Source organism: Gorilla gorilla, chromosome 3 (assembly GCF_029281585.2).
Source record: "Gorilla gorilla gorilla isolate KB3781 chromosome 3, NHGRI_mGorGor1-v2.1_pri, whole genome shotgun sequence".
Lineage (NCBI taxonomy): Eukaryota > Metazoa > Chordata > Mammalia > Primates > Hominidae > Gorilla > Gorilla gorilla.
The window spans coordinates 103575247-103597084 of record NC_073227.2 but is presented as its reverse complement, the minus strand read 5'-3'; the positions used below and the strand labels follow the sequence as shown (position 1 = coordinate 103597084).

At 40.1% G+C, this 21838-nt stretch overlaps 1 protein-coding gene across 1 annotated transcript in view; it reads left to right on the top strand.

Moving 5' to 3' along the window:
• HPSE (heparanase) overlaps positions 1-15044 on the top strand; it is a 40974-nt gene extending 25930 nt beyond the window's left edge. The window contains exons 8-12 of the mRNA XM_019025063.4: positions 2-108; positions 2664-2778; positions 6715-6833; positions 7878-8024; positions 13186-15044. Coding sequence (XP_018880608.3) covers positions 2-108; positions 2664-2778; positions 6715-6833; positions 7878-8024; positions 13186-13345 — 648 coding nt within the window. The 3' untranslated portion in view covers positions 13346-15044. The remainder of the gene's footprint in view (position 1; positions 109-2663; positions 2779-6714; positions 6834-7877; positions 8025-13185) is intronic.
• Positions 15045-21838: the final 6794 nt, after the last annotated feature.

The window sequence follows — 21838 nt, the reverse complement described above, 5'->3', positions numbered from 1 at the left end:
GGTGGTTGAGAGCACCAGGCCTGGCAAGAAGGTCTGGTTAGGAGAAACAAGCTCTGCATATGGAGGCGGAGCGCCCTTGCTATCCGACACCTTTGCAGCTGGCTTTATGTAAGTGAAGCAGCGCTGGCCTTAGGGGTCAGAGTGCAGCTCTTCTCCATCCTTCTATTCTGCTGAAATAGCTCCCCAGCCAAAAAGCAGATCAAAGACAGTTTCAGTGGCTGAGCCCCAAAATTCATGCCAGATTTTGCAAGAAAATGATTTACTAAAGCTTGAGGGACATCTTTAACAAGTGTTCCAAATTAATCACTATAAGGATGAATTGTTTTAGAAATTTTGGCCTTTAATTATGGCCCATAAATATGTCAAGTAGTCCTTACTCTAAAGAAGTACACTGTAAAAGAATGCATATAGCCGGATATGGTAGTTCCCTGTAATCCCAACACTTTGGGAGGCCAAGGTGGGAGGATTGCTTGGGCCCAGGAGTTTGAGGCTGCAGTGAGTTATGATGGTGCCACACTGCACTCTAGACTGGGCAACAGAGTGAGACTCTGTCTTTTTTTTTTCCCCTCTGTCACCCAGACTGGAGGGCAGTGGCACGATCTCACCTCACTGCAACCTCTGCCTCCCGGGTTGAAGCGATTCTCCTGCCTCAGCATCCTGAGTAGCTGGGACTACAGGAGTATCACCGCACTGGGCTAATTTTTGTATTTTTAGTAGAGACGGGGTTTTGACATATTGCCCAGGCTGGTCTGAAACCCGTGAGCTCAAGTGATCTGCCTACGTCAGCCTTCCAAAGTGCTGGGATTACAGACATGAGCCACCACGCCTGGCTACACCCTGTCTCTTCAAAAAAAAAAAAAAAAATGCAAGTTAGAGCATATTACAGCTTTGTCTCTCAGGAGGATACTTAGTGTATGTAGCCATAATTCATAGATTCCCAAGAAGTTTAGAGCCTAAAGTATGAGGTCCCACCAGAGGGGCTATCATTAAATTTAAAGATTTGTTAAATCATCTCATTGTCCAACACCACAAACTTGATTGCTTTAAAATACTGGTTTAGTTACATTTAGTAACTCTATTAGTGCTTTTAATCTATACTGCTATATCCTCACATTGAGATTTTTTTTCTTTTCTCTTCCATCTTCATTCTTTTTTCTCTCATCCTCATTCTTATAAGCCTAGAATACATCACAAATCCTTTATGCCCATGGAAGCAAGAGGAATAAAGAATGGAGATGTTTGTTTTGCCATTAACTAAAGATCTGGGGTGTCGGGGAGAAGGGGGATAGAGAAGGAGAAGTGGGAAGAGGTATCCATAGTAGCTTAGGTGCAATTCTGCTTATTTTACATTTTACCCCCGCTGACTGCCACTTTTTCTTCAGCCCTCACACATTGTTTGTGCAGGGACCTCATAGGACCAGGAATTGTCTATAGAGGTGGGAATTTGTCTACTCTGCTTTGTGGAAGTTGTCTCACCCTGAAAGGGATACCTCTAGCATGGTAATAGTCTTCTAGGATTTGTTATCATATGGAAAGATGTAAAGGGAGGGATTCTGCTGCTGCTGCTGCTGCATGCAGTTACCATTTCATTTAAATGACTTATTTATAATTGATGACACTTTTCTGGCTTCCTGTTAATTCCTCCCTCAAAGATCAATAAACCAGAACCAGGCATGGTGGCATGCACTTGTGGTCCTGTAACCACCCAACAGGTTCACCTTGCCTGCTGTCTAGATAGAGCCAATTATCAAGACAGGGGAATTGCAAAGGAGAAAGAGTAATTTATGCAGAGCCAGCTGTGCAGGAGACCAGAGTTTTATTATTACTCAAATCAGTCTCCCCGAACATTCGAGGATCAGAGCTTTTAAGGATAATTTGGCCGGTACGGGCTTAGGAAGTGGAGAGTGCTGATTGGTCAGGTTGGCGATGGAATCACAGGGAGTGGAAGTGAGGTTTTCTTGCTGTCTTCTGTTCCTGGATGGGATGGCAGAACTGGTTGGGCCAGATTACCGGTCTGGGTGGTCTCAAATGATCCATCCAGTTCAGGGTCTGCAAGATATCTCAAGCACTGATCTTAGGTTTTACAACAGTGATGTTATCCCCAGGAACAATTTGGGGAGGTTCAGACTCTTGGAGCCAGAGGCTGCATTATCCCTAAACTGTAATCTCTAATGTTGTAGCTAATTTGTTAGTCCTGCAAAGGTAGACTTGTCCCCAGGCAAGAAGGGGGTCTTTTCAGAAAAGGGCTATTATCATTTTTGTTTCAGAGTCAAACCATGAACTGAATTTCTTCCCAAAGTTAGTTCAGCCTACACCCAGGAATGAAGAAGGACAGCTTAAAGGTTAGAAGCAAGATGGAGTCAATGAGGTCTGATCTCTTTCACTGTCATAATTTCCTCAGTTATAATTTTTGCAAAGGCGGTTTCAGTCCCAGCTACTTGGGAGGCTGAGATAGGAGGGTTAATGGAGCCCAGGAGTTTGAGGTTGCAGAGAGCTATGATCACGCCACTGCACTCCAGCCTGGGTGACAGAGTGAGACCCTGTCTCTAAATAGATAAATAAGTAAATAAATAAATACATAAATAAAATCAAGATGGTGTGCAATTAGAATTGAGCGATTTTGTTTCCAAACCTCAACAAAGCTTGGTCTCGCTCTGTCCCAGGTGGCTGGATAAATTGGGCCTGTCAGCCCGAATGGGAATAGAAGTGGTGATGAGGCAAGTATTCTTTGGAGCAGGAAACTACCATTTAGTGGATGAAAACTTCGATCCTTTACCCGTAAGTGACCGTTATTTTCCTAATTCTAGTAGAGTAGATTAAAGTCAACTCAGGACCTCTGGTGTTAACCTCCTATGAATAGTCAATCCTCTCAGTAACTAGCCAAATCATGACATGATGAATTAGAAGGAGCCTTAGATATCATCCAATCTAACATTTTTTTGTGTGTTTGAAGAGAAGAAATCAAGAGCTAGGAATAACTTTTTAAAGGTAAGCCATTTGCAGTATAGTGTGGATTTTGTTTAAAAGGGGATAATTTGAAATTTTATGACTCATTATACAAGACAAAATAAGTTGGATTTTCAAATGTTTTACAAAGTAAATCAAAGTTGTAATTGCCTACAGTACGCAAAGCTTCAAAACATTTTTTATGTTATGAAATTGTAATTTATTTAGCCTTAAAATGAGCCAGTACCATGTGTTTGCTTAAAAATCTCATGCTAAGAATTTACTATGTTATTAATAATCTTCAAGATATTTATGAATAAAGTCTTATTTCTAATCCTTCCTCCAACTGTATCTGGTGCTAAATCAGGAAATGTTTCTTCCCAAAAGCCTCGTGGAAGATCTGTATGTCTAAATATATGTCAGGGATAATACAGATGTAGCCCTGAGAAGCATGACCTTGATTTTTATAGTCTAAAATGTCATTTGCAGATATCTATTTTCTAAGAATAATTCCTAAAAGAATTATTTGAATGTTGAAAGCTAAGAAATTTTGCAAAGAGCATATGTGAAAATATAAGCTAGGCTTTTGTGGTTTGTGGATAGACTTCCCAACAAAATTGCTTTTTATCTATAGTGGTCCAAGCTTGTGGAACACATTACTCATCTTTTTTTAGAAAATTCTTAGAAAAGTGATCTTGCAAAAATGGAATTTATCTTTCCCCAAGTATATTCTGTCATGTATAGAGTTAAACTAAGCATAGTAATTTCACTAGACAAACATTCAAAATCTACTCCTGACCTTTTTATCTCATCCAAATTTTCCCAGGGCCCAGACATAAACCTTTGCCTTACGAACTCTTTGTATATGCACTAAATATGCTTCTCCTTCAAGGTTCTCAGTCAGCTAGAAAAACGTGCAAGAGTAAATGGTACCCTTCTCACTTGTAGATCCAAGAGAATTGGACTTAAACTCACTCTACATGTCTGTGACTTTATTTTATTTGCATGACAGTCCTGTGAGTTGGCAAGGCAGGTATCTTGGATCCATTTTTTACACAAGGAAGTTCAAATTGAGAAGAGGTTGCATGATTTACAGGAAGCCACACTGTAGTCCTATGTTACTCTTAAAAATCCCATTCAAATCCTGCCTCTGAGGCCTGCATACTTTCTACCCTACCAGTCATTGACCCATGCTTATGTCTCCTTTGAAAACATTGATTCCACTCTTGTCTCCAGTGAAAAAGTGGAATTTAAGCAGAGAAACAAAAGCCATTTGTCTTGTTTAGTCTACTTTCCCTCTACTTTCAAGAAGGAAAGTTGGGGTATGTGTTGAATGGTGATTTATTTATTTATTTATTATTTTAAAAATTGAGACAAGGTCTTACTGTATTGCACAGGCTGGTCTCAAACTCCTGGGCTCAAGTGATATCCCACCTCAGCCTCCCAGTGTTGGGATTACAGGCACGAACTATTGTGCCCACCACCGATCCGCAGTTTTTTAAGAAAAACTTTTACTATAGAAAATTTTAATCATATACAAAATACAGAGGAAAGTATATGAACCCACTTTAGGAGACTAGAATATGCCACCCCAAAATATGCCACTTTGGCATAAGGATTATTTCGAGCTAAAGGCAACTGGGAAGAAACACATAGAAGAAAAGTTCTCTGTCCTCCTCCATTTGCCTAAAAGCAGGACATGAATCTTAAAAGTCCCCCTCCTTCCCTTTCTACCAGGAAAAACAAGAGTTAATCACTGAAGATAACTTCAGACCCTTATCAGTGTAGAGATGGCACTAGAAGAATCTATATTACATACTCATTTATTTTCCTTCCCACAACTTGCCACCCCAGAGACTAAAAATCCTTTTCCTTTGTCATGTCTCTTGTCCAAAAATTTGCTCTATAAGCTGGAGTTCTAAGCCACCTCTTTGAGAATTACTTGTTCCCTGGTATTTTCTGTTAACATACATGTATTAATATACATGTTAACAAGCTTATGTTTGTTTTTCTCCTGTTTTCTGTCTTGTTACAGAGGTCCATCCCAACTAAGAACTAAAGAGTAGGAGGAAAATATAATTTCCTCCTGCATACTTTGATCTTGTTTAATTTGTAATCCTTCCCACTTTTCACCTCCTACCTATTAGATTACTTTGAAGCAAATTTCAGATATATTACTTTATCTATAAATATTTCAGTATGTGCTAGGTGTGGTGGCTCACACCTGTAATCCCAACACTTTGGGAAGCTGAGGCAGGAGGATCACTTGAGCCCAGGAGTTCAAGACCAGCTACGGCAACAAAAAATCAAAAACTTATCTGGGCATGGTGGCACATGCCTGTGGTCCCAGCTACATGAGAGGCTAAGGCAGGAGGATCGCTTTAGCCCAGGAGGTTGAGGCTGCAGTAAGCTGCGTTCACACCACTGCACTCCAGCCTGGGTGACAGAGTAAGACCATGTCTCAAAAAAATACATATTTTAGTATGTATCCTTTTTGTAAAAACACAATACTTTTATCACACTTTAAATAATAACAATAATTCCTTAGTATCACCAAATATTTTGTCAGTGTCTCACATTTTCCTTATTGTCTAAAATATTGTTGATAGTTATTCAAATCAGAATCCAAACAAGGTCCATATATTACATTTGGTTGATAAGTCTCTTAAGTTTGTTCATCTTTAAGTTCTTCCTCCCTCTCTTTCATCTCTTGTAATTTATTAATGTGAAAAAACAGGTAATTTGTTCTATAGTATTTCCTACATTATAGAGTTTGCTAAATTTATTCCCTATGATATCATTTAGCATGTTCCTCTGTCCCCTGTGTTTCCTGCAAACTGGTAGTTATACCTAGAAGCTTGAGTTTATTCAGGTTTTTAATTGTATTTTTTTGGCAAGAATTCTTTATTATCTGCTTCTGGAAGCACAGAATGTCTGGTTGTGTCTGGTTTTGATCTTGATAGCTAGTGATGACCATTGCCTAATCCATTACGTTATTGGGGTGGGGGGAATAAGGTTTTAAAATAAATTTTTTTTTAAGATTTTTTTAACTGTTATTTTGAGACAGTGTCTCATTTCGTTTCCCAGGCTGGAGTGCAGTGGCGCAATCACGGCTCACTGCAGCCTTGACCTCCTGGGATCAGGTGATCTTCTCACCTCAGCCTCCTGGGTACCTGGAACTACAGGTGCACACCACCACATCTGGCTAATTTTTTGTATTTTGTGTACAGAATGGGTTTCATCGTGTTTCCCAGACTGGTCTTGAACTCCTGGGTTCAAGTGATCTACCCACTTCAGCTTCCCAAAATCGTGGGATTACACTTTGGCCACTGTGCCTGGCCTAAATGAAATTATTTGTCTCTAAACAGACAGAAGTTTTACTTTAAAAATTTGTCTTTGTGTGTACATGTGTTTGTGTATGTGTGTGTGTCTAAAAGTTTGGCTTTGAGCTTTGCTTTGAATTCTTGGATGAACGATAACCAAGAATACTTAAACTCTGATCATTCTTGACAGATATCCCCTACAGGCTATGGCCTTTTGAATTGTGTCCTCCAGTGATAAAAAGCAGCAAGCAAGATACTGCTCTCAGATTCATGGTGGTCACATGTGAGGAAAAAAAAAAAAAAAAAAAGATGAATCCTATTTAAGTGCCCCCAGGATAACAGTGATACTCTTTGTAGGATAATTATTTGCTTGCCACTGGTTTCGTTAAATAAGGACATAAGTAAGATCTATTTTTGTCTCTTTCTCCCCAACCACCACAACTAGGATTATTGGCTATCTCTTCTGTTCAAGAAATTGGTGGGCACCAAGGTGTTAATGGCAAGCGTGAAAGGTTCAAAGAGAAGGAAGCTTCGAGTATACCTTCATTGCACAAACACTGACAAGTAAGTATGAAACACACCCTTTACCAATCATCAAGTTTTAGTGGGTAAGCCTGTAACTTTACTCAAACACCCTGTTGCATGTGTCTATACATTGCATAAGTATAGGCAGTTGCAGTTTAGTAAAGTTTTATAGAACGATTTTATTTTATTTTATTTTTAGAAGAAAAATGATACTTTTGTTGTTGTTGTTTTTTGAGACAGGGCCTTGCTCTGTCACCCAGGCTGGAGTGCAGTGGTGCAATCTCAGCTCACTGCAACCTCCACCTCCCGGGTTCAAGTGATTCTTGAAGAGGAGAACAATAATAACAACAATATTATTTTCAAAAGTTGTGACCGCAGTTTCTGGAGTTGAGAAGACATCGAGATTTTTGTAGCCTCATACTCTTGCTTTAGGTAGCAAAAAATGTTCCTAAATCTCAGGAATATTCTCTAGATAGGTTTCAATCTATCATTCCTGATAAGATGATGCTGAAATACTAATTCTAGCCAAAAAAGACCAGCTACCATTTCCGATTGTTGGTGACTGGGAACTCTGGATAGTGAGGACCCCAGTGGGAAGTAGCGAGGGGAATGGTTTGAATGGATAAATTCATAAAAAATGTCAGTAGATTTAATTTTCTTATACATTTCAGTCTTTTTATAAGGCTAGGAAAAGCCCCTGTTTTTATGGTTTATAATTTGAATTCACATGAACCCACAAAATTTGCCTTTTACCTTCCTGTGTCTGAAAATGGATAGTCTGGCTGGCCTCTTAACAACCCAGCAGGTAGAGCTGTGAGGATCTCAGTGTGCTCTAGCCCAGACATTGGTAGCATGAACGGCAACGTTTTTAATTGTGTTTTCAAAATAGGAGCACACTAGCGGTCTAAAACGATCATAAAAGAAGGATACTAAGAGGGCCCACTGTCATTATGGATCCTAATACTTAGGATGCATTATGGATTGTCATTATGGATACTAATACTTAGGATCACATTTGTAATTGAGTTTTTAATTGCTTGAATTAGATACATATTTTTATTAAGTTAACCTCTTTGCTTTTAGTCCAAGGTATAAAGAAGGAGATTTAACTCTGTATGCCATAAACCTCCATAATGTCACCAAGTACTTGCGGTTACCCTATCCTTTTTTTAACAAGCAAGTGGATAAATACCTTCTAAGACCTTTGGGACCTCATGGATTACTTTCCAAGTAAGTAATTTTCCTTGTTCATTCCAAACTTTGAATAAATTTATTGGTGTTTATCAGAATAGAGAGTTTGGACAGGGAGCAAAAGACAAAGTCAACTATTTCAAGTTCTAATAATTCTTAATATTCAGGAAATTTATGTATGAATACTTACTAATATGAGTATAACTCACCCTAAGAGTCTAAAGCAAAAGGATGTGAACACAAACTAGCAGTTATCTTAGAGAATAAGTTTGCATTTCAAAATAACTTGATATATCAAGATCCACTCAACGCATTTAAATTATTTACTCTAAAAAGACATAATTCTTGGTAACACATTCACTAAAGCAAAATATACCTTTATATAATTGCTATCAAAGGTATGTGGGTTGGTATAAAATATCATACCATGTGAAATCAGTGTGATTCTTTTACAGCATTAATTTTTATTGGTTAGAGTAAGAAAAAGAATAGCTAGAGTATACTTCTTAAGTAGATTCTCATACACTTTGGTTTCAAAAACCAGTTATTGACTACATCTTATAAAAGCCTGTATTCAATGGAGTGCCAAAAAATGACTATGAGTCTTGAAGAGTTAGGCATATAAATATTTTAAGGTTTCTGTTCAATGTATGTTGGAAGGAGTTCCTTTCTCATGACTATTCTCATATTGGAGCATAAAAAGAGTTTACAGGCTTGGCGCAGTGGCTCATGCCTATAATCTCAACACTTTGGGAAGCTGAAGCAGGCAGATCACTTCAGCCCAGGAGTTTGAGACCAGCCTGGGCAATGTGGCAAAACTCTCTCTACAAAATATACCAAAATTAGCCAGGAGTGGTGGCGTATGCCTGTAGTCCCAGCTACTTGGGAAGCTGAGGTGGGAGGATTGCTTGAGCCCAGGGGGGTCATGGCTGCAGTGAGCTGTGATGGTGCCTCTGTCACCCAGCCTGGGTGACAGAGTGAGACCCTGTCTCAAAAAAATAAATAAATAAAAATTAAGAGTTTACAAAATTCTCACCATCTCCTCTCATCTTTGCAAATGCCACATAAGTGATGTGTTCCAGGACTACTAGCCTCGGAACCTGAGGCAGTACAGTAAGCAAGCTTTCTCCAAAGTCCTGTCCCCCACAGACAAACATTATTTACACTGGGTACTGCTCTTTTATTTTTTCCCCTCTATGCTTTATTTTACTATAACTATAATCATATAACATGTAATAGGAAAAAGGCAGGGTCGGGGGAGAGATCCAGAAGTCTTCCCAAGAGCCTTTCCAACATAGCCTCTGTAGACATTTTTTCTTTCTTCTTCTTTTTTTTTTTTTGAGACAGAGTCTCACTCTGTTGCCCAGGCTAGAGTGCAGTGGCATGATCTAGGCTCACTGCAACCTCCGCCTCCTGGGTTCAAGCAATTCTCCCACCTCAGCCTCCCTAGTAGCTGGGATTAGAGGCATGCATCACCACGCCTGGCTAATTTTTGTATTTTTAGTAGAGATGAGGTTTCACCATGTGGGCCAGGCTGGTCTTGAACTCCTGACCTCAAGTGATCCACCTGCCTTAGCCTCCCAAAGTGCTAGGATTACATGAGTGAGCCACCGTGCCCTGCCCCTATTACATTCTGATCACACATTTCATGTTTTATAATTGGAAAACTGGTGAAATTATAGACAATGTTTTGTTCCCCTAAATTCTCTTTGATGAGTATATATTACTTACACTCTTCTATCTTTAAAATTTTGCAAAATAGTATCCTAGATAAGTTTATGAGTGCACAGTCTGTATGCTTACTCATATTAATGACCTCGGAGAGTTAAACAACAGTCACCTTTAAAAATTATTACTATCATTATCATTATTTTTGAGGCGGGGGTCTCATTCTGTCTCCCAGGCTGGAGAGTAGTGGTGCGGTCACAGCTCACTGCAGCCACCGCTGCCTGGGCTCAAGTGATCCTTCCTCCTCAGCCTTCTGAGTAGCTGAGACCACAGGCTTATGCTACCACACCTGGCTAATTTTTTAATTTTTTGTAGAGACAAGGTCTCATTATGTTGCCCAGGCTGGTCTCAAACTCCTAAGCTCAAGTGATCTTCCTCAGCCTCCCAAAGTGCTGGGATTACAGGCATGAAAAACTGCACCCAGCCCTAAAAATTATTAGGGTCCTGCATAGTAAGACTTTAATAAATATTTAAATGAACATATGGTTTTTTTAAAAAAAAAAATAGAGACAAGGTCTCACTATGTTGCCCAAGCTGGTCTCGAACTCCTGGACTCACGCAATCCTGCTGCCTTAGCCGCCCAAAGTGCTGGGATTACAGGCATGACCCACCTCATCTGGGCTGAGTGAACATATTTTTAACATAAAGACAGTATTTTATATTTATCTCATACATTTTGCCCAGCATCCCCATTTCCGCCGAATCTGTTGCTTGCTAATTCCTTCCAGCTTCATTTCATCTGAAATTTGACAAACATCTTCTATCTCTTTGTCGTCATGTTATTGACTTCAGAATATAAAATAAGACACTACACCCAAATTAAACCCCACCCTCATTGCCCAGCCTGATGTGAAAATAATCAGCATACATTAAACTTACCCTTGATATATGTGTAGCATCTTTTAGATAAATACACAGCTGATTAAGCAATATAGCCGGATGGTATAATATCTTGCCCATGTACCTCATCTTATCCCCAGCAGGATTAATTCACAGTGATCAGATTTACCTTTAAACTTTGTAGCAAAATATCCTCTCCAAAAGCATATCTAAAACTTTTGTGTGTACTCTTGCAAGGTTCTTAATTTCATGCAGAACAGGCTCTTACCACTGTTAGCTGGAGATATTTTCAAGACTTATTTTTGTTTGTGGTTTCCTGATGATGGTCATGGCATTTCCCCCTTCACTCCATCTAAAAATTGAGGTGATAGAGGCTTTTAAACAAAACCAACTCATATAAACTGAGTACAACTGCAATGCAGGCATGCTAGCTTCTTCTACAATGATGGGCGTGCTATTGATATGTCTTAAGTTACAGAACACAGGGCTGAGCGTCTCATTAGGTCAAAATGGAAACCAGTTTTTCTGCTCACTGATACTTAATGAGGACAGGGTGTGAGGGATTTCTTTAAGGAAAAAATATATATAATAATGCTACATGGAAAAATATCTAACATTAGAGAATTAAGTAAATAAACTAATATACTCACACCATGGAATCCTGTGCAGGATTAAAATTATGTAGTGGATGAATGTTTAATGGTGTGAGAAAAAGTTAGGATGTGCTGGGGTTGGGGGAAGAATCAAGTTTTAAGAAAATACAGTATACCCATACTTAAGTAAAAAAAAAAAAAAAGGTATGTACAGTCATGTGTTGCTTAATGATGGGGATACATTCTGAGAAATGTGTCGATAGGTGATTTCATCCTTGTGTGAACATCATAGAGTGAACTTACACAAACCTAGACGGTCTAGCCTACTATATATCTAGGCTATATGACTAGCCTGTTGCTCCTAGGCTACAAACCTGTAAAGCATGTTACTGTAGTGAATATACAAATACTTAACACAATGGCAAGTTATCATTGTGTAAGTAGTTGTGTATCTAAACATATCTAAACATAGAAAACTAATGTGTTGTGCTACAATGTTACAATGACTATGACATTGCTAGGCAATAGGAATTATAATTTTATCATTTTATGGAACCACACTCATATATGCGGTCCGTGGTGGACCAAAACATCCTTATGTGGCATATGACTGTATACATGTACATAAAAAATAGATGAAAGAATGAATATACATCAAAATGTTTAAAATGGTTATAATGACTTAGGTTACTTTTCTTATATTTATCTTAGTAATAATAATGATGATAGATAATACTTTTATAGTGTTTACTATATAAAAGACACTGTTATAAGTGTTCTACATACTTTACATGTATTACCTAAATGATGTAAATATAACTCTGACAGTAACTAATCTTATACGTTCTCTTTTCTTTTTTTTTTTTTCTTTTTTTAGACAGAATCTTGCTCTACCAGGCTGGAGTGCAGTGGTGCAATCTCGGCTCACTGCAACCTCCGCCTCCCAGGTTCAAACGATTCTCATGTCTCAGCCTCCTGAGTAGCTGGGACTACAGGCACACATCACCATGCCCGGCTAATTTTTGTATTTTTGGGTGGAGATGGAGTTTTGCCATGTTGGCCAGGCTGATCTTGAACTCCTGGCCTCAAGTGATCTGCCTGCCTCAGCCACCCAAACTGCTGGGATTACAGGTGTGAACCACTGTGCTCAGCCTAATCTTACAAGTTTTCAATATTTAAAGAGTGCTAACTTTGTTCACAATATAAAACATATTTGAGAAAAAGAGATATAAGCATCTTATTTAGAATTATGAAAATATCAATAGACCTACAGCCGACTAAAGCTTTTCTTCATAAGCTCTTGCCTATATTGATTTGCTCCTGTGAATATGCATTAATTTGATTTAAATAATAAGTATGTATAAGAAATAACACTTTTCCTTAATTTTTAAGAACGTTCAACAGTTTTTAATTTGAATTCCAATAGTGAAATACATAGAAAATATAAAATTTTCTGTAGTTTAGCCAAATTGTTTTTGTTTCACCACAGCATTCTACCAAAATTTCTTAATAACAGTAAGAAAATGAATGCATACCCCCTGCAGGGAGAGGGGAGTTAGGCAGTTTATGGGCATAGTTACAAATGAGAAATTTCATTGGCTACCATTTATGTTAAATTCATAAAAACTGCATTCAATTCTATATATCTATTTTCTTTACATAAAAAAGGTTTCAATTATTGGCCATTAAATAAAATAGCCACCATTCCAGAAGTTGTGTCATGTTTATCCTTTTTATACCACCATCATATTGCCTAGTATAGATTGTGTGTGTTCCATTTTCTGTAATGGGCCAGACAGTAAGTATTTCTGGCTTTGGAGTCCATATGGTCTCTATCATAACTACTCATCTCTGCCATTGTAGCTTAAAGATTATCTAGGTCAAATGCCTAACTGATATAGTGTTGAAATACAAGTTATATAATATAGGCTGCCACAAAAAAAAATTTATTTGGTCTAAAAAAGATTTCATGACTTTTGTAGCAGCATGGGTGGGGCATGCACCACTTGGTTAACTCGGTGTATCTTTCTCCTTTGCAGATCTGTCCAACTCAATGGTCAAACTCTAAAGATGGTGGATGATCAAACCTTGCCACCTTTAATGGAAAAACCTCTCCGGCCAGGAAGTTCACTGGGCTTGCCAGCTTTCTCATATAGTTTTTTTGTGATAAGAAATGCCAAAGTTGCTGCTTGCATCTGAAAATAAAATATACTAGTCCTGACACTGAATTTTTCAAGTATACTAAGAGTAAAGCAACTCAAGTTATAGGAAAGGAAGCAGATACCTTGCAAAGCAACTAGTGGGTGCTTGAGAGACACTGGGACACTCTCAGTGCTAGATTTAGCACAGTATTTTGATCTCGCTAGGTAGAACACTGCTAATAATAATAGCTAATAATACCTTGTTCCAAATACTGCTTAGCATTTTGCACGTTTTGCTTTTATCTAAAGTTTTGTTTTGTTTTATTATTTATTTATTTATTTATTTTGAGACAGAATCTCTCTCTGTCACCCAGGCTGGCGTGCCATGGTGCGATCTTGGCTCACTGCAACTTTAAGCAATTCTCCTGCCTCAGCTTCCTGAGTAGCTGGGATTATAGGCGTGTGCCACCACGCCCAGCTACTTTCTATATTTTTTGTAGAGATGGAGTTTCGCCATATTGGCCAACCTGGTCTCGAACTCCTGTCCTCGAACTCCTGTCCTCAAGTGATCTACCCGCCTCAGCCTCTCAAAGTGCTGGGATTACAGGTGTGAGCCACCACACCCAGCAGTGTTTTATTTTTGAGACAGGGTATCACTCTGTTGCCCAGGCTTGAGTGCAGTGGTGCAATCATAGTTCACTGCAGCCTTTTAACTCCTGGGCTCAAGTCATCCTCCTGCTTAGCCTTCCAAGTAGCTAGGACCACAGACACATGCCATCACACTTGGCTATTTTTAAAAAATTTTTTGTAGAGATGGGGTCTCGCTATGTTACCCAAACTGGTCCTGAACTCCTGGACTCAATTGATCCTCCCACCTTGGCCTTCCAGGTGCTTGGATTTCTTTGGGAGTACAGCATGGTACAGCAGGAGATCATTTGATGTTACCTCTGTGCAGTGTTGCTAGTCAGCGAAAGACTATAATACCCGTGGGGACAGTGATTAGCCACCGTAACCAGTCTTTATTTAAAGTTATTAAAAATGGCTGGGCGCAGTGGCTCACACCTGTAATCCTAGCACTTTGGGAGGCCGAGGCAGATGGATCACCTGATGTCAGGAATTTGAGACCAGCCTGGCCAACATGGTGAAACCCCATCTCTACTAAAAAATACAAAAATTAGCTGGGTGTGGTGGTGCACACCTGTAGTCCCAGCTACTTGGGAGGCTGGGGCAGGAGAATTACTTGAACCCAGGAGGCAGAAGTTGCAGTGAGCCGAGATTGTGCCACTGCACTCTAGCCTGGGTGACAGAGCGAGATTCCATCTCAAAAAAACAAGTTATTAAAAATGTATGTGAATGCTCCTAATATGGTCAGGAAGCAAGGAAGCGAAGGATATATTATGAGTTTTAAGAAGGTGCTTAGCTGTATATTTATCTTTCAAAATGTATTAGAAGATTTTAGAATTCTTTCCTTCATGTGCCATCTCTACAGGCACCCATCAGAAAAAGTGTACTGCCGTTACTGTGAAACTGGTTGTAAAAGAGAAACTATCTATTTGCACCTTAAAAGAGAGCTAGATTTTGCTGATTTTCTTCTTTCGGTTTTCTTTGTCAGCAATAATATGTGAGAGGACAGATTGTTAGATATGATAGTATAAAAAATGGTTAATGACAATTCAGAGGCGAAGAGATTCTGTAAACTTAAAATTACTATAAATGAAATTGATTTGTCAAGAGGATAAATTTTAGAAAACACCCAATACCTTATAACTGTCTGTTAATGCTTGCTTTTTCTCTACCTTTCATCCTTGTTTCAGTTGGGAAGCTTTTGGCTGCAAGTAACAGAAACTCCTAATTCAAATGGCTTAAGCAATAAGGAAATGTGTATTCCCACATAACTAGACGTTCAAACAGGCCAGGCTCCAGCACTTCAGTACGTCACCAGGGATCTGGGTTCTTCCCAGCTCTCTGCTCTGCCATCTTTAGCGCTGGCTTCATTCTCAGACTCTGGTAGCATGATGGCTGTAGCTGTTTCATGGGCCCCTTCAAACCTCATAGCAACCAGAGGAAGAAAATGAGCCATTTTTTGAGTCTCCTTCATAGACTTGAATAACTCTTTTTCAGAGCTTCTCACAGCAAACCTCTCCTCATGTCTCCTCATGTCTTATTGTTCAGAAATGGGTAATGTGGCCATTTCACCAGTCACTGCCAACAACAACGAGGTTCCTATAATTGTCTCTGAGTAACCCTTTGGAATGGAGAGGGTGTTGGTCAAACTGAACACTGCAGTTCTGCACTTTTTACCAGTGAAAAAATGTAATTATTTTCCCCTCTTAAGGATTAATATTCTTTAAATGTATGCCTGTTATGAATATAGTATCTTTAAAATTTTTTATTTTAATAGCTTTAGGGGTACACACTTTTTGCTTACAGGGGTGAATTGTGTAGTGGTGAAGACTCGGCTTTTAGTGTACTTGTCACCTGAGTGATGTACATTGTACCCAATAGGTAATTTTTCATCCATTACCCCCCTTCCGCCCTCCTCCCTTCTGAGTCTCCAACATCCCTTATACCACTGTGTATGTTCTTGTGTACCTACAGCTAAGCTTCCACTTATAAGTGAGAACATGCAGTATTTGGTTTTCCATTCCTGAGTTACTTCCCTTAGGATAACGGCCCCCAGTTCCATCCAAGTTGCTGCAAAATACATTATTTTATTCTTCTTTATGGCTGAGTAATAGTCCATGGTATATATATACCACATTTTCTTTATCCACTCATCAGTTGATGGACACTTAGGTTAATTCCATTCAATTTCATTCAATTTAAGTATATTTGTAAGGAGCTAAAGCTGAAAATTAAATTTTAGATCTTTCAATACTCTTAAATTTATATGTAAGTGGTTTTTATATTTTCACATTTGAAATAAAGTAATTTTTATAACCTTGATATTGTATGACTATTCTTTTAGTAATGCTAAAGCCTACAGACTCCTACATTTGGAAGCCTTGTTTTCCTTCACTGCTTTGTTTATACCTGGAAACAGGATATAGAACCACTAGTGTGTTGTTTCACCCCTTGTTATACTATCAGGATCAGAAGTGGGGGTTTTCCAATGCACAGTCTGAGACAAGGACTTGGGTCAGGTGGGTTATTTGGGAATAAGGAATGAAAGAACAGGGAGTGTGAGAGGGAAGAGAAGAAAAAAACAATATTAATTTTTGCTGTTGAGTTTGCTGCTGTGGGCAATGAGCGTTCAGTTCCACCAGTACTACCGAGAATTGTAGGGGATGCCTCCCAAAATTTGTCTCTTATTATTCTCTTATTTCTCATCAGCTATCATTTTATAGTCACATTATTGTCAATTACAATTTCTACAAAGAACACCAGTTTCATATAAAATTGTTTTAAGGCCGGAAGCAATTATAGTTAATGATTGTATTTGTTAAGCTTGAAAGTCACTTTAACATCTCATTTGGGAGTCAAACAATAAATATTTTCTTTTCTATTTTCTCTTTTTTTGAGAAAGGGTGTCACTCTGTCACCCAGTCTGGAGTGCAGTGGTATGGCATGCTCATGGCTCACTGCAGCCTAGGCCTCCTGGGCTCAACCCACCTCAGCCTCCCTAGTAGCTGGGACTACAAGTGCATGCCACCATACATTTTTGTATTTTTTGTAAAGACAATGTTTTGATATGTTGCTCAGGCTGGTCTTGAACTCCATGGCTCAAGTGATCTGCCTGCCTCAGCCTCCCATAGTATTGGGATTACAGGCATAAGCCACCACACCTGACCAATAAATATTTTTTGAACCTAAAACATCTTCTCTAGGGCCAACCACAAAAATCAGATGAAACATAGTAGAGATGAAAAATATGAATGTAGAAGTGCTTCAAACATGTAAATCTGCTAAAATGAAGGGTACATGTAAAGTGGAATGAATGTTCTGGTTGACGCACCATTTAAACAAATATTTGTGGGATGAATGAATTTATTCTCCATCCACTAGGTGCAACATTTCTGCATTAGGGTTCTCTAGAGAAGAGAAACAGTACCAATAGGATATATATAAAGATATAAAGAGTTTTTTTTTTTTTTTTTGGAGACAGTCTTGCTCTGTCACCCAGGCTGGAGTGCAGTGGCGTAATCTCGGCTCACTGCAAGCTCTGCCTCCCGGGTTCACACCATTCTCCTGCCTCAGCCTCCCCAGTATCTGGGACTACAGGCGCCTGCCACCAAGCCCAGCTAATTTTTTGTATTTTTAGTAGAGATGGGTTTTCACCATGTTAGCCAGGATGGTCTCAATCTCCTGACCTCGTGATCCGCCCACCTCAGCCTCCCAAAGTGCTGGGATTACAGGTGTCAGTCACTGTGCCCAGCTGATTTATTTTAAGGAATTAGTTCAAGCAATTATGGAGGCTGCTGAATCCACAATCTGCAGGGTAGGCTAGCTGGCAGGCTGGAGACCCAGGAAAGGACCGATGTTGCAGTTGAAGTCCAAGTCCAAAGGCCATTTGCTGGGAGAATTCCTTCTTGCCTGAGGTAGGTCAGTCTTTTGTTCTATTCAGGCCTTCAACAGATTGGATGAAGCCCACTCACATTATGGAGGGCAATCTGCTTTACTCAAAATCCGCCAATTTAAATGTTAATTTCATCCTAAAACACCCTGTATTAGTCTGTTCTCATGCAGCTAATAAAGACATACAGCAGACTGGGTAATTTATAAAGGAAAGAGCTTTAATTAACTTACAATTCCACATGGCTTGGGAGGCCTCACAATCATGGCAGAAGTTGAAGGAGGAGCAAAGGCACATCTTACATGGTAGCAGGCAAGAGAGCTTGTGCTGCGGAACTCCCCTTTATAAAACCGTCAGTTCTCATGAGACGTATTCACTATCATGAGAACAACACAGGAAAGACCCACCCCCATTATTCAATTACCTCCCACTGGGTCTCTCCCACAACACATGGGAATTACGGGAACTACAGTTCAAGATGAGATTTGGGTGGGGACACAGAAAAACAGCATCATTCTGCCCTTGGCCCCTCCCAAATCTCACGTCCTCACATTTCAAAATCAATCATACCTTCCCACAGTCCTCCAAAGTGTTAACTCATTTCAGCATTAACTCAAAAGTCCACAGTCCAAAGTCTCATCTGAGACAAGGTAAGTCCCTTCCCCCTATGAGCCTATAAAATCAAAAGCAAATTAGTTACTTCCTAGATACAATGGAGGTACAGGCATTGGATAAACACACCTGTTCCAAATGAAAGAAATTGGCCAAAACGAAGGGGCTACAGGTCCCATACAAATCTGAAATCCAGCAGGGCAGCCAAATCTTAAAGCTCCAAAATGATCTCCTTTGACTCCATGTCTTACATCCAGGTCACACTGATGCCAAAGGTGGGTTCCTATGGTCTTGGGCAGCCCCAGCCTGTGGCTTTGCAGGGTGCAGCCCCTCTCCTGACTGCTTTCATGAGCTGGCATTAACTGACTGAAGCTTTTCCAGGTGTGCAGTGCAAGCTGTCAGTGTATCTACCATTCTGGGGTCTGAAGGATGGTGGCTCTCTTCTCACAGCTCCACTATGCAGTGCCCCAGTGGGGACTCTGTGTGGGGGTTCACACTGCACATTTCCCTTCTGCATTGCCCTAGCAGAAGTTCTCTTATGAGGGCTCTGCCCCTGTAGCAGACCTCTGCCTGGACACCCAGGCATTTCCATATATCCTCTGAAATCTAGGCAGAGGTCCCCAAACATCAGTTCTTGACTTCTGTGCACCCTCAGGCACTACAACACATGTAAGCCACCAAGGTTTGGGGCTTGCACCCTCTGATGCAATGGGTTGAGCTGTACGTTGGCCTCTTTTTGCCACAGCTGGGATGCAGGACACCAAGTCCCAAGACTGCACAAAGCAGCAAGGCCCTGGGCCTGGCCCACAAAACCATTTTTCCTTCCTAGGCCTCCTGGCTTGTGATGGGAGGGGCTGCCATGAAGACCTCTGACATGCCCTGAGACATTTTCCCCATTGTCTTGGTGATTCACATTTGGCTCCTCATTACTTATGCAAATTTCTGCAGCCCCCTTGAATTTCTCCTCAGAAAATGGGTTTTTCCTTTCTATCATATCATCAGGCTGCAAATTTTCTGAACTTTTATGTTGTGCTTCCCTTTTGAACACAAGTTCCAATTCCAAACCATATCTTTGTGAATACATAAAACTAAATGCTTTTAACAGTACCCAAGTTACCTCCGGAATGCTTTGTTGCTTACAAATTTCTTCTGCCAGATGCCCTAAATCATCTCTTTCAAGTTCAAAGTTTCACAAATCTCTAGGGCAGAGGCAAAATGCCACCAGTCTTTTTGCTAAAATATAGCAAGAGTCACCTTTGCTCCAGTTCCCAAGTTCCTCATCTCCATCTGAGACTACCTCAGCCTGGACTTTACTGTCCATATCACTATCAGCATTTTGGTCAAAGCCATTCAACAAATCTCTAGGAAGTTCCAAACTTTCCCACATCTTCCTGCCTTCTGAGCCCTCCAAACTGCCTGTTACCCAGTTCCAAAGTCACTTTCACATTTTCGGGTATCTTTACATCAGCACCCCACTATACCAGTACCAATTTACTGTATTAGTCTGTTCTGATGCTGCTAATAAAGACATACCTGAGACTGAGTAATTTATAAAGGAAAGAGATTTAAGTGACTTACAGTTCCACATGGCTGGGGAGGCATCACAATCATGAAGTTGAAGGAGGAGCAAAGGCACATCTTACGTGGCAGCAGGCAAGAGAACTTGTGTAGGGGAACTCCCCTTTATAAAACCATCAGATCTTGTGAGACTTGTTCACTGTCTTAAGAACAGCATGGGAAAGACCTGCCCCCATGATTCAATTACCTCCCACTGGATCCCTCCCACGACAGGTGGGAATTTATGGAGGCTACAATTCAAAATGAGATTTGGATGGGGACACAGCCAAACCATATCACACCTTCATAGAAACAACCAGAATAATGGTTTACTTGTCTAGTTTTTTTGAGACAGGGTCTTGCTCTGTCACCTAGGCTGGAATGCAGTGGTGTGCACTGCAACCTTGACTGCTCAGGCTCAAGTGATCCTCCTACCTCAGCCTCCTGAGCAGCTGGGACTAAAGGAGTGCACCACCACGCCCAGCTAATTTTTTTAAAGATTTTTGTAGCGATGAGGTCTCACTTTGTTGCACAAACTGGTCTTGAACTCCTGGGCTCAAGCAATCCTGCCTCAGCTTCTGGACCTATATTGGAAAGTCATGGATGCAATACATGGCTGATATTACACCCTTTTCAGGTTTGAGTCAGATCTAAATCATCTCCAATCTAACAACTAGGAGTGTTACTAAATTGCCTGTTGGCCTTTATTCTTTGCAGGCAGGAGAAAAGCTAGGTACCCCCTGCCTCATTGCACCAAAGTGGCCAGGCATCCAACTTGCTGTACTCGAGCCATGCAAGAAGTCACAGAATCATTGTACATGTTTTACAGAAATGAGCCTAAGGACTAAGTCAACTTCCTAGAATATTAAAATCCAGATGAGTGACTTGCCTAGGGTTACGCAGTGAGAGGTTAAATGAGTTGATACATGTAAAGTGCCTGGCACACAGCGATATACAGAGTTGCTTATGAATAAGAGTGCTGACCATCTGAGGCAGGAGGATCTCTTTAGCCCAGGTGTTCAAGACCAACCTGGGCAATATAGTGAGACCTCCTATGAAAAATTAAAAAATTAGCCAGCCATGGTGGCTCGTGTCTGTGGTCCCAGATATTTAGAATGCTGAGATGGGAGGATCGATTGAGCCCAAGAGGTGGAGGCTGCAGTGAGCCATGATCCCTCCACTGGTCTCCAGCCTGGATGACAGAGCAAGACTCTGTGCTGACCAGACTTTTCAGCTTCAGGTTCTTAGCATCACACATGCTGGTTGTCTGCTGATTACAAAAACTCCTTTGAAGGGCTGTCAAACTTAAAATTTTCACTTGTGTAATGAACATCCCTTAACCCTGAATGCGATTTTAATTTACAGTCTTGTATGTGGCCACTTGGTGCCCTTTTTTTTTTAATGGCTAAACGTGTACGCAAATTCTTCTTTTGGATTCAGTAGGTTTTTCAAAGCTTTTTTTTTTTTTTCCTGGTACAACTGTTCCATATGAATAAACACTATCCTTTTCATTTTATGGAGAAAGCTGATAATAGGGTTAAATTATAGGGGGCCATTGTTTTGAACTAAGTTCCTGCACTAGGTCCCAACAGATCAGACTAAGAATCAAGAGGCACCCATGCTAAAGTTCCAAGTCACCAAACTAAAACTAAGTTGTATCTGACATTCTGAGAAGTCAGGAAAGAGAGACAACAGCCAATTTTCCAACCAGGCCGTTTCAAAATGCAATCGTCATGACAATTAAGTTTCCTGTTTTAGTCCTTAACCTGGTGTAACCTAATGTTAACCAATCCGTTATTTCTCTATTGTTGTCTCCCTGTCCCCGCCTCGCAATGAAAGTAATTTGAAGTGACCAATCCGCTTTTGGTT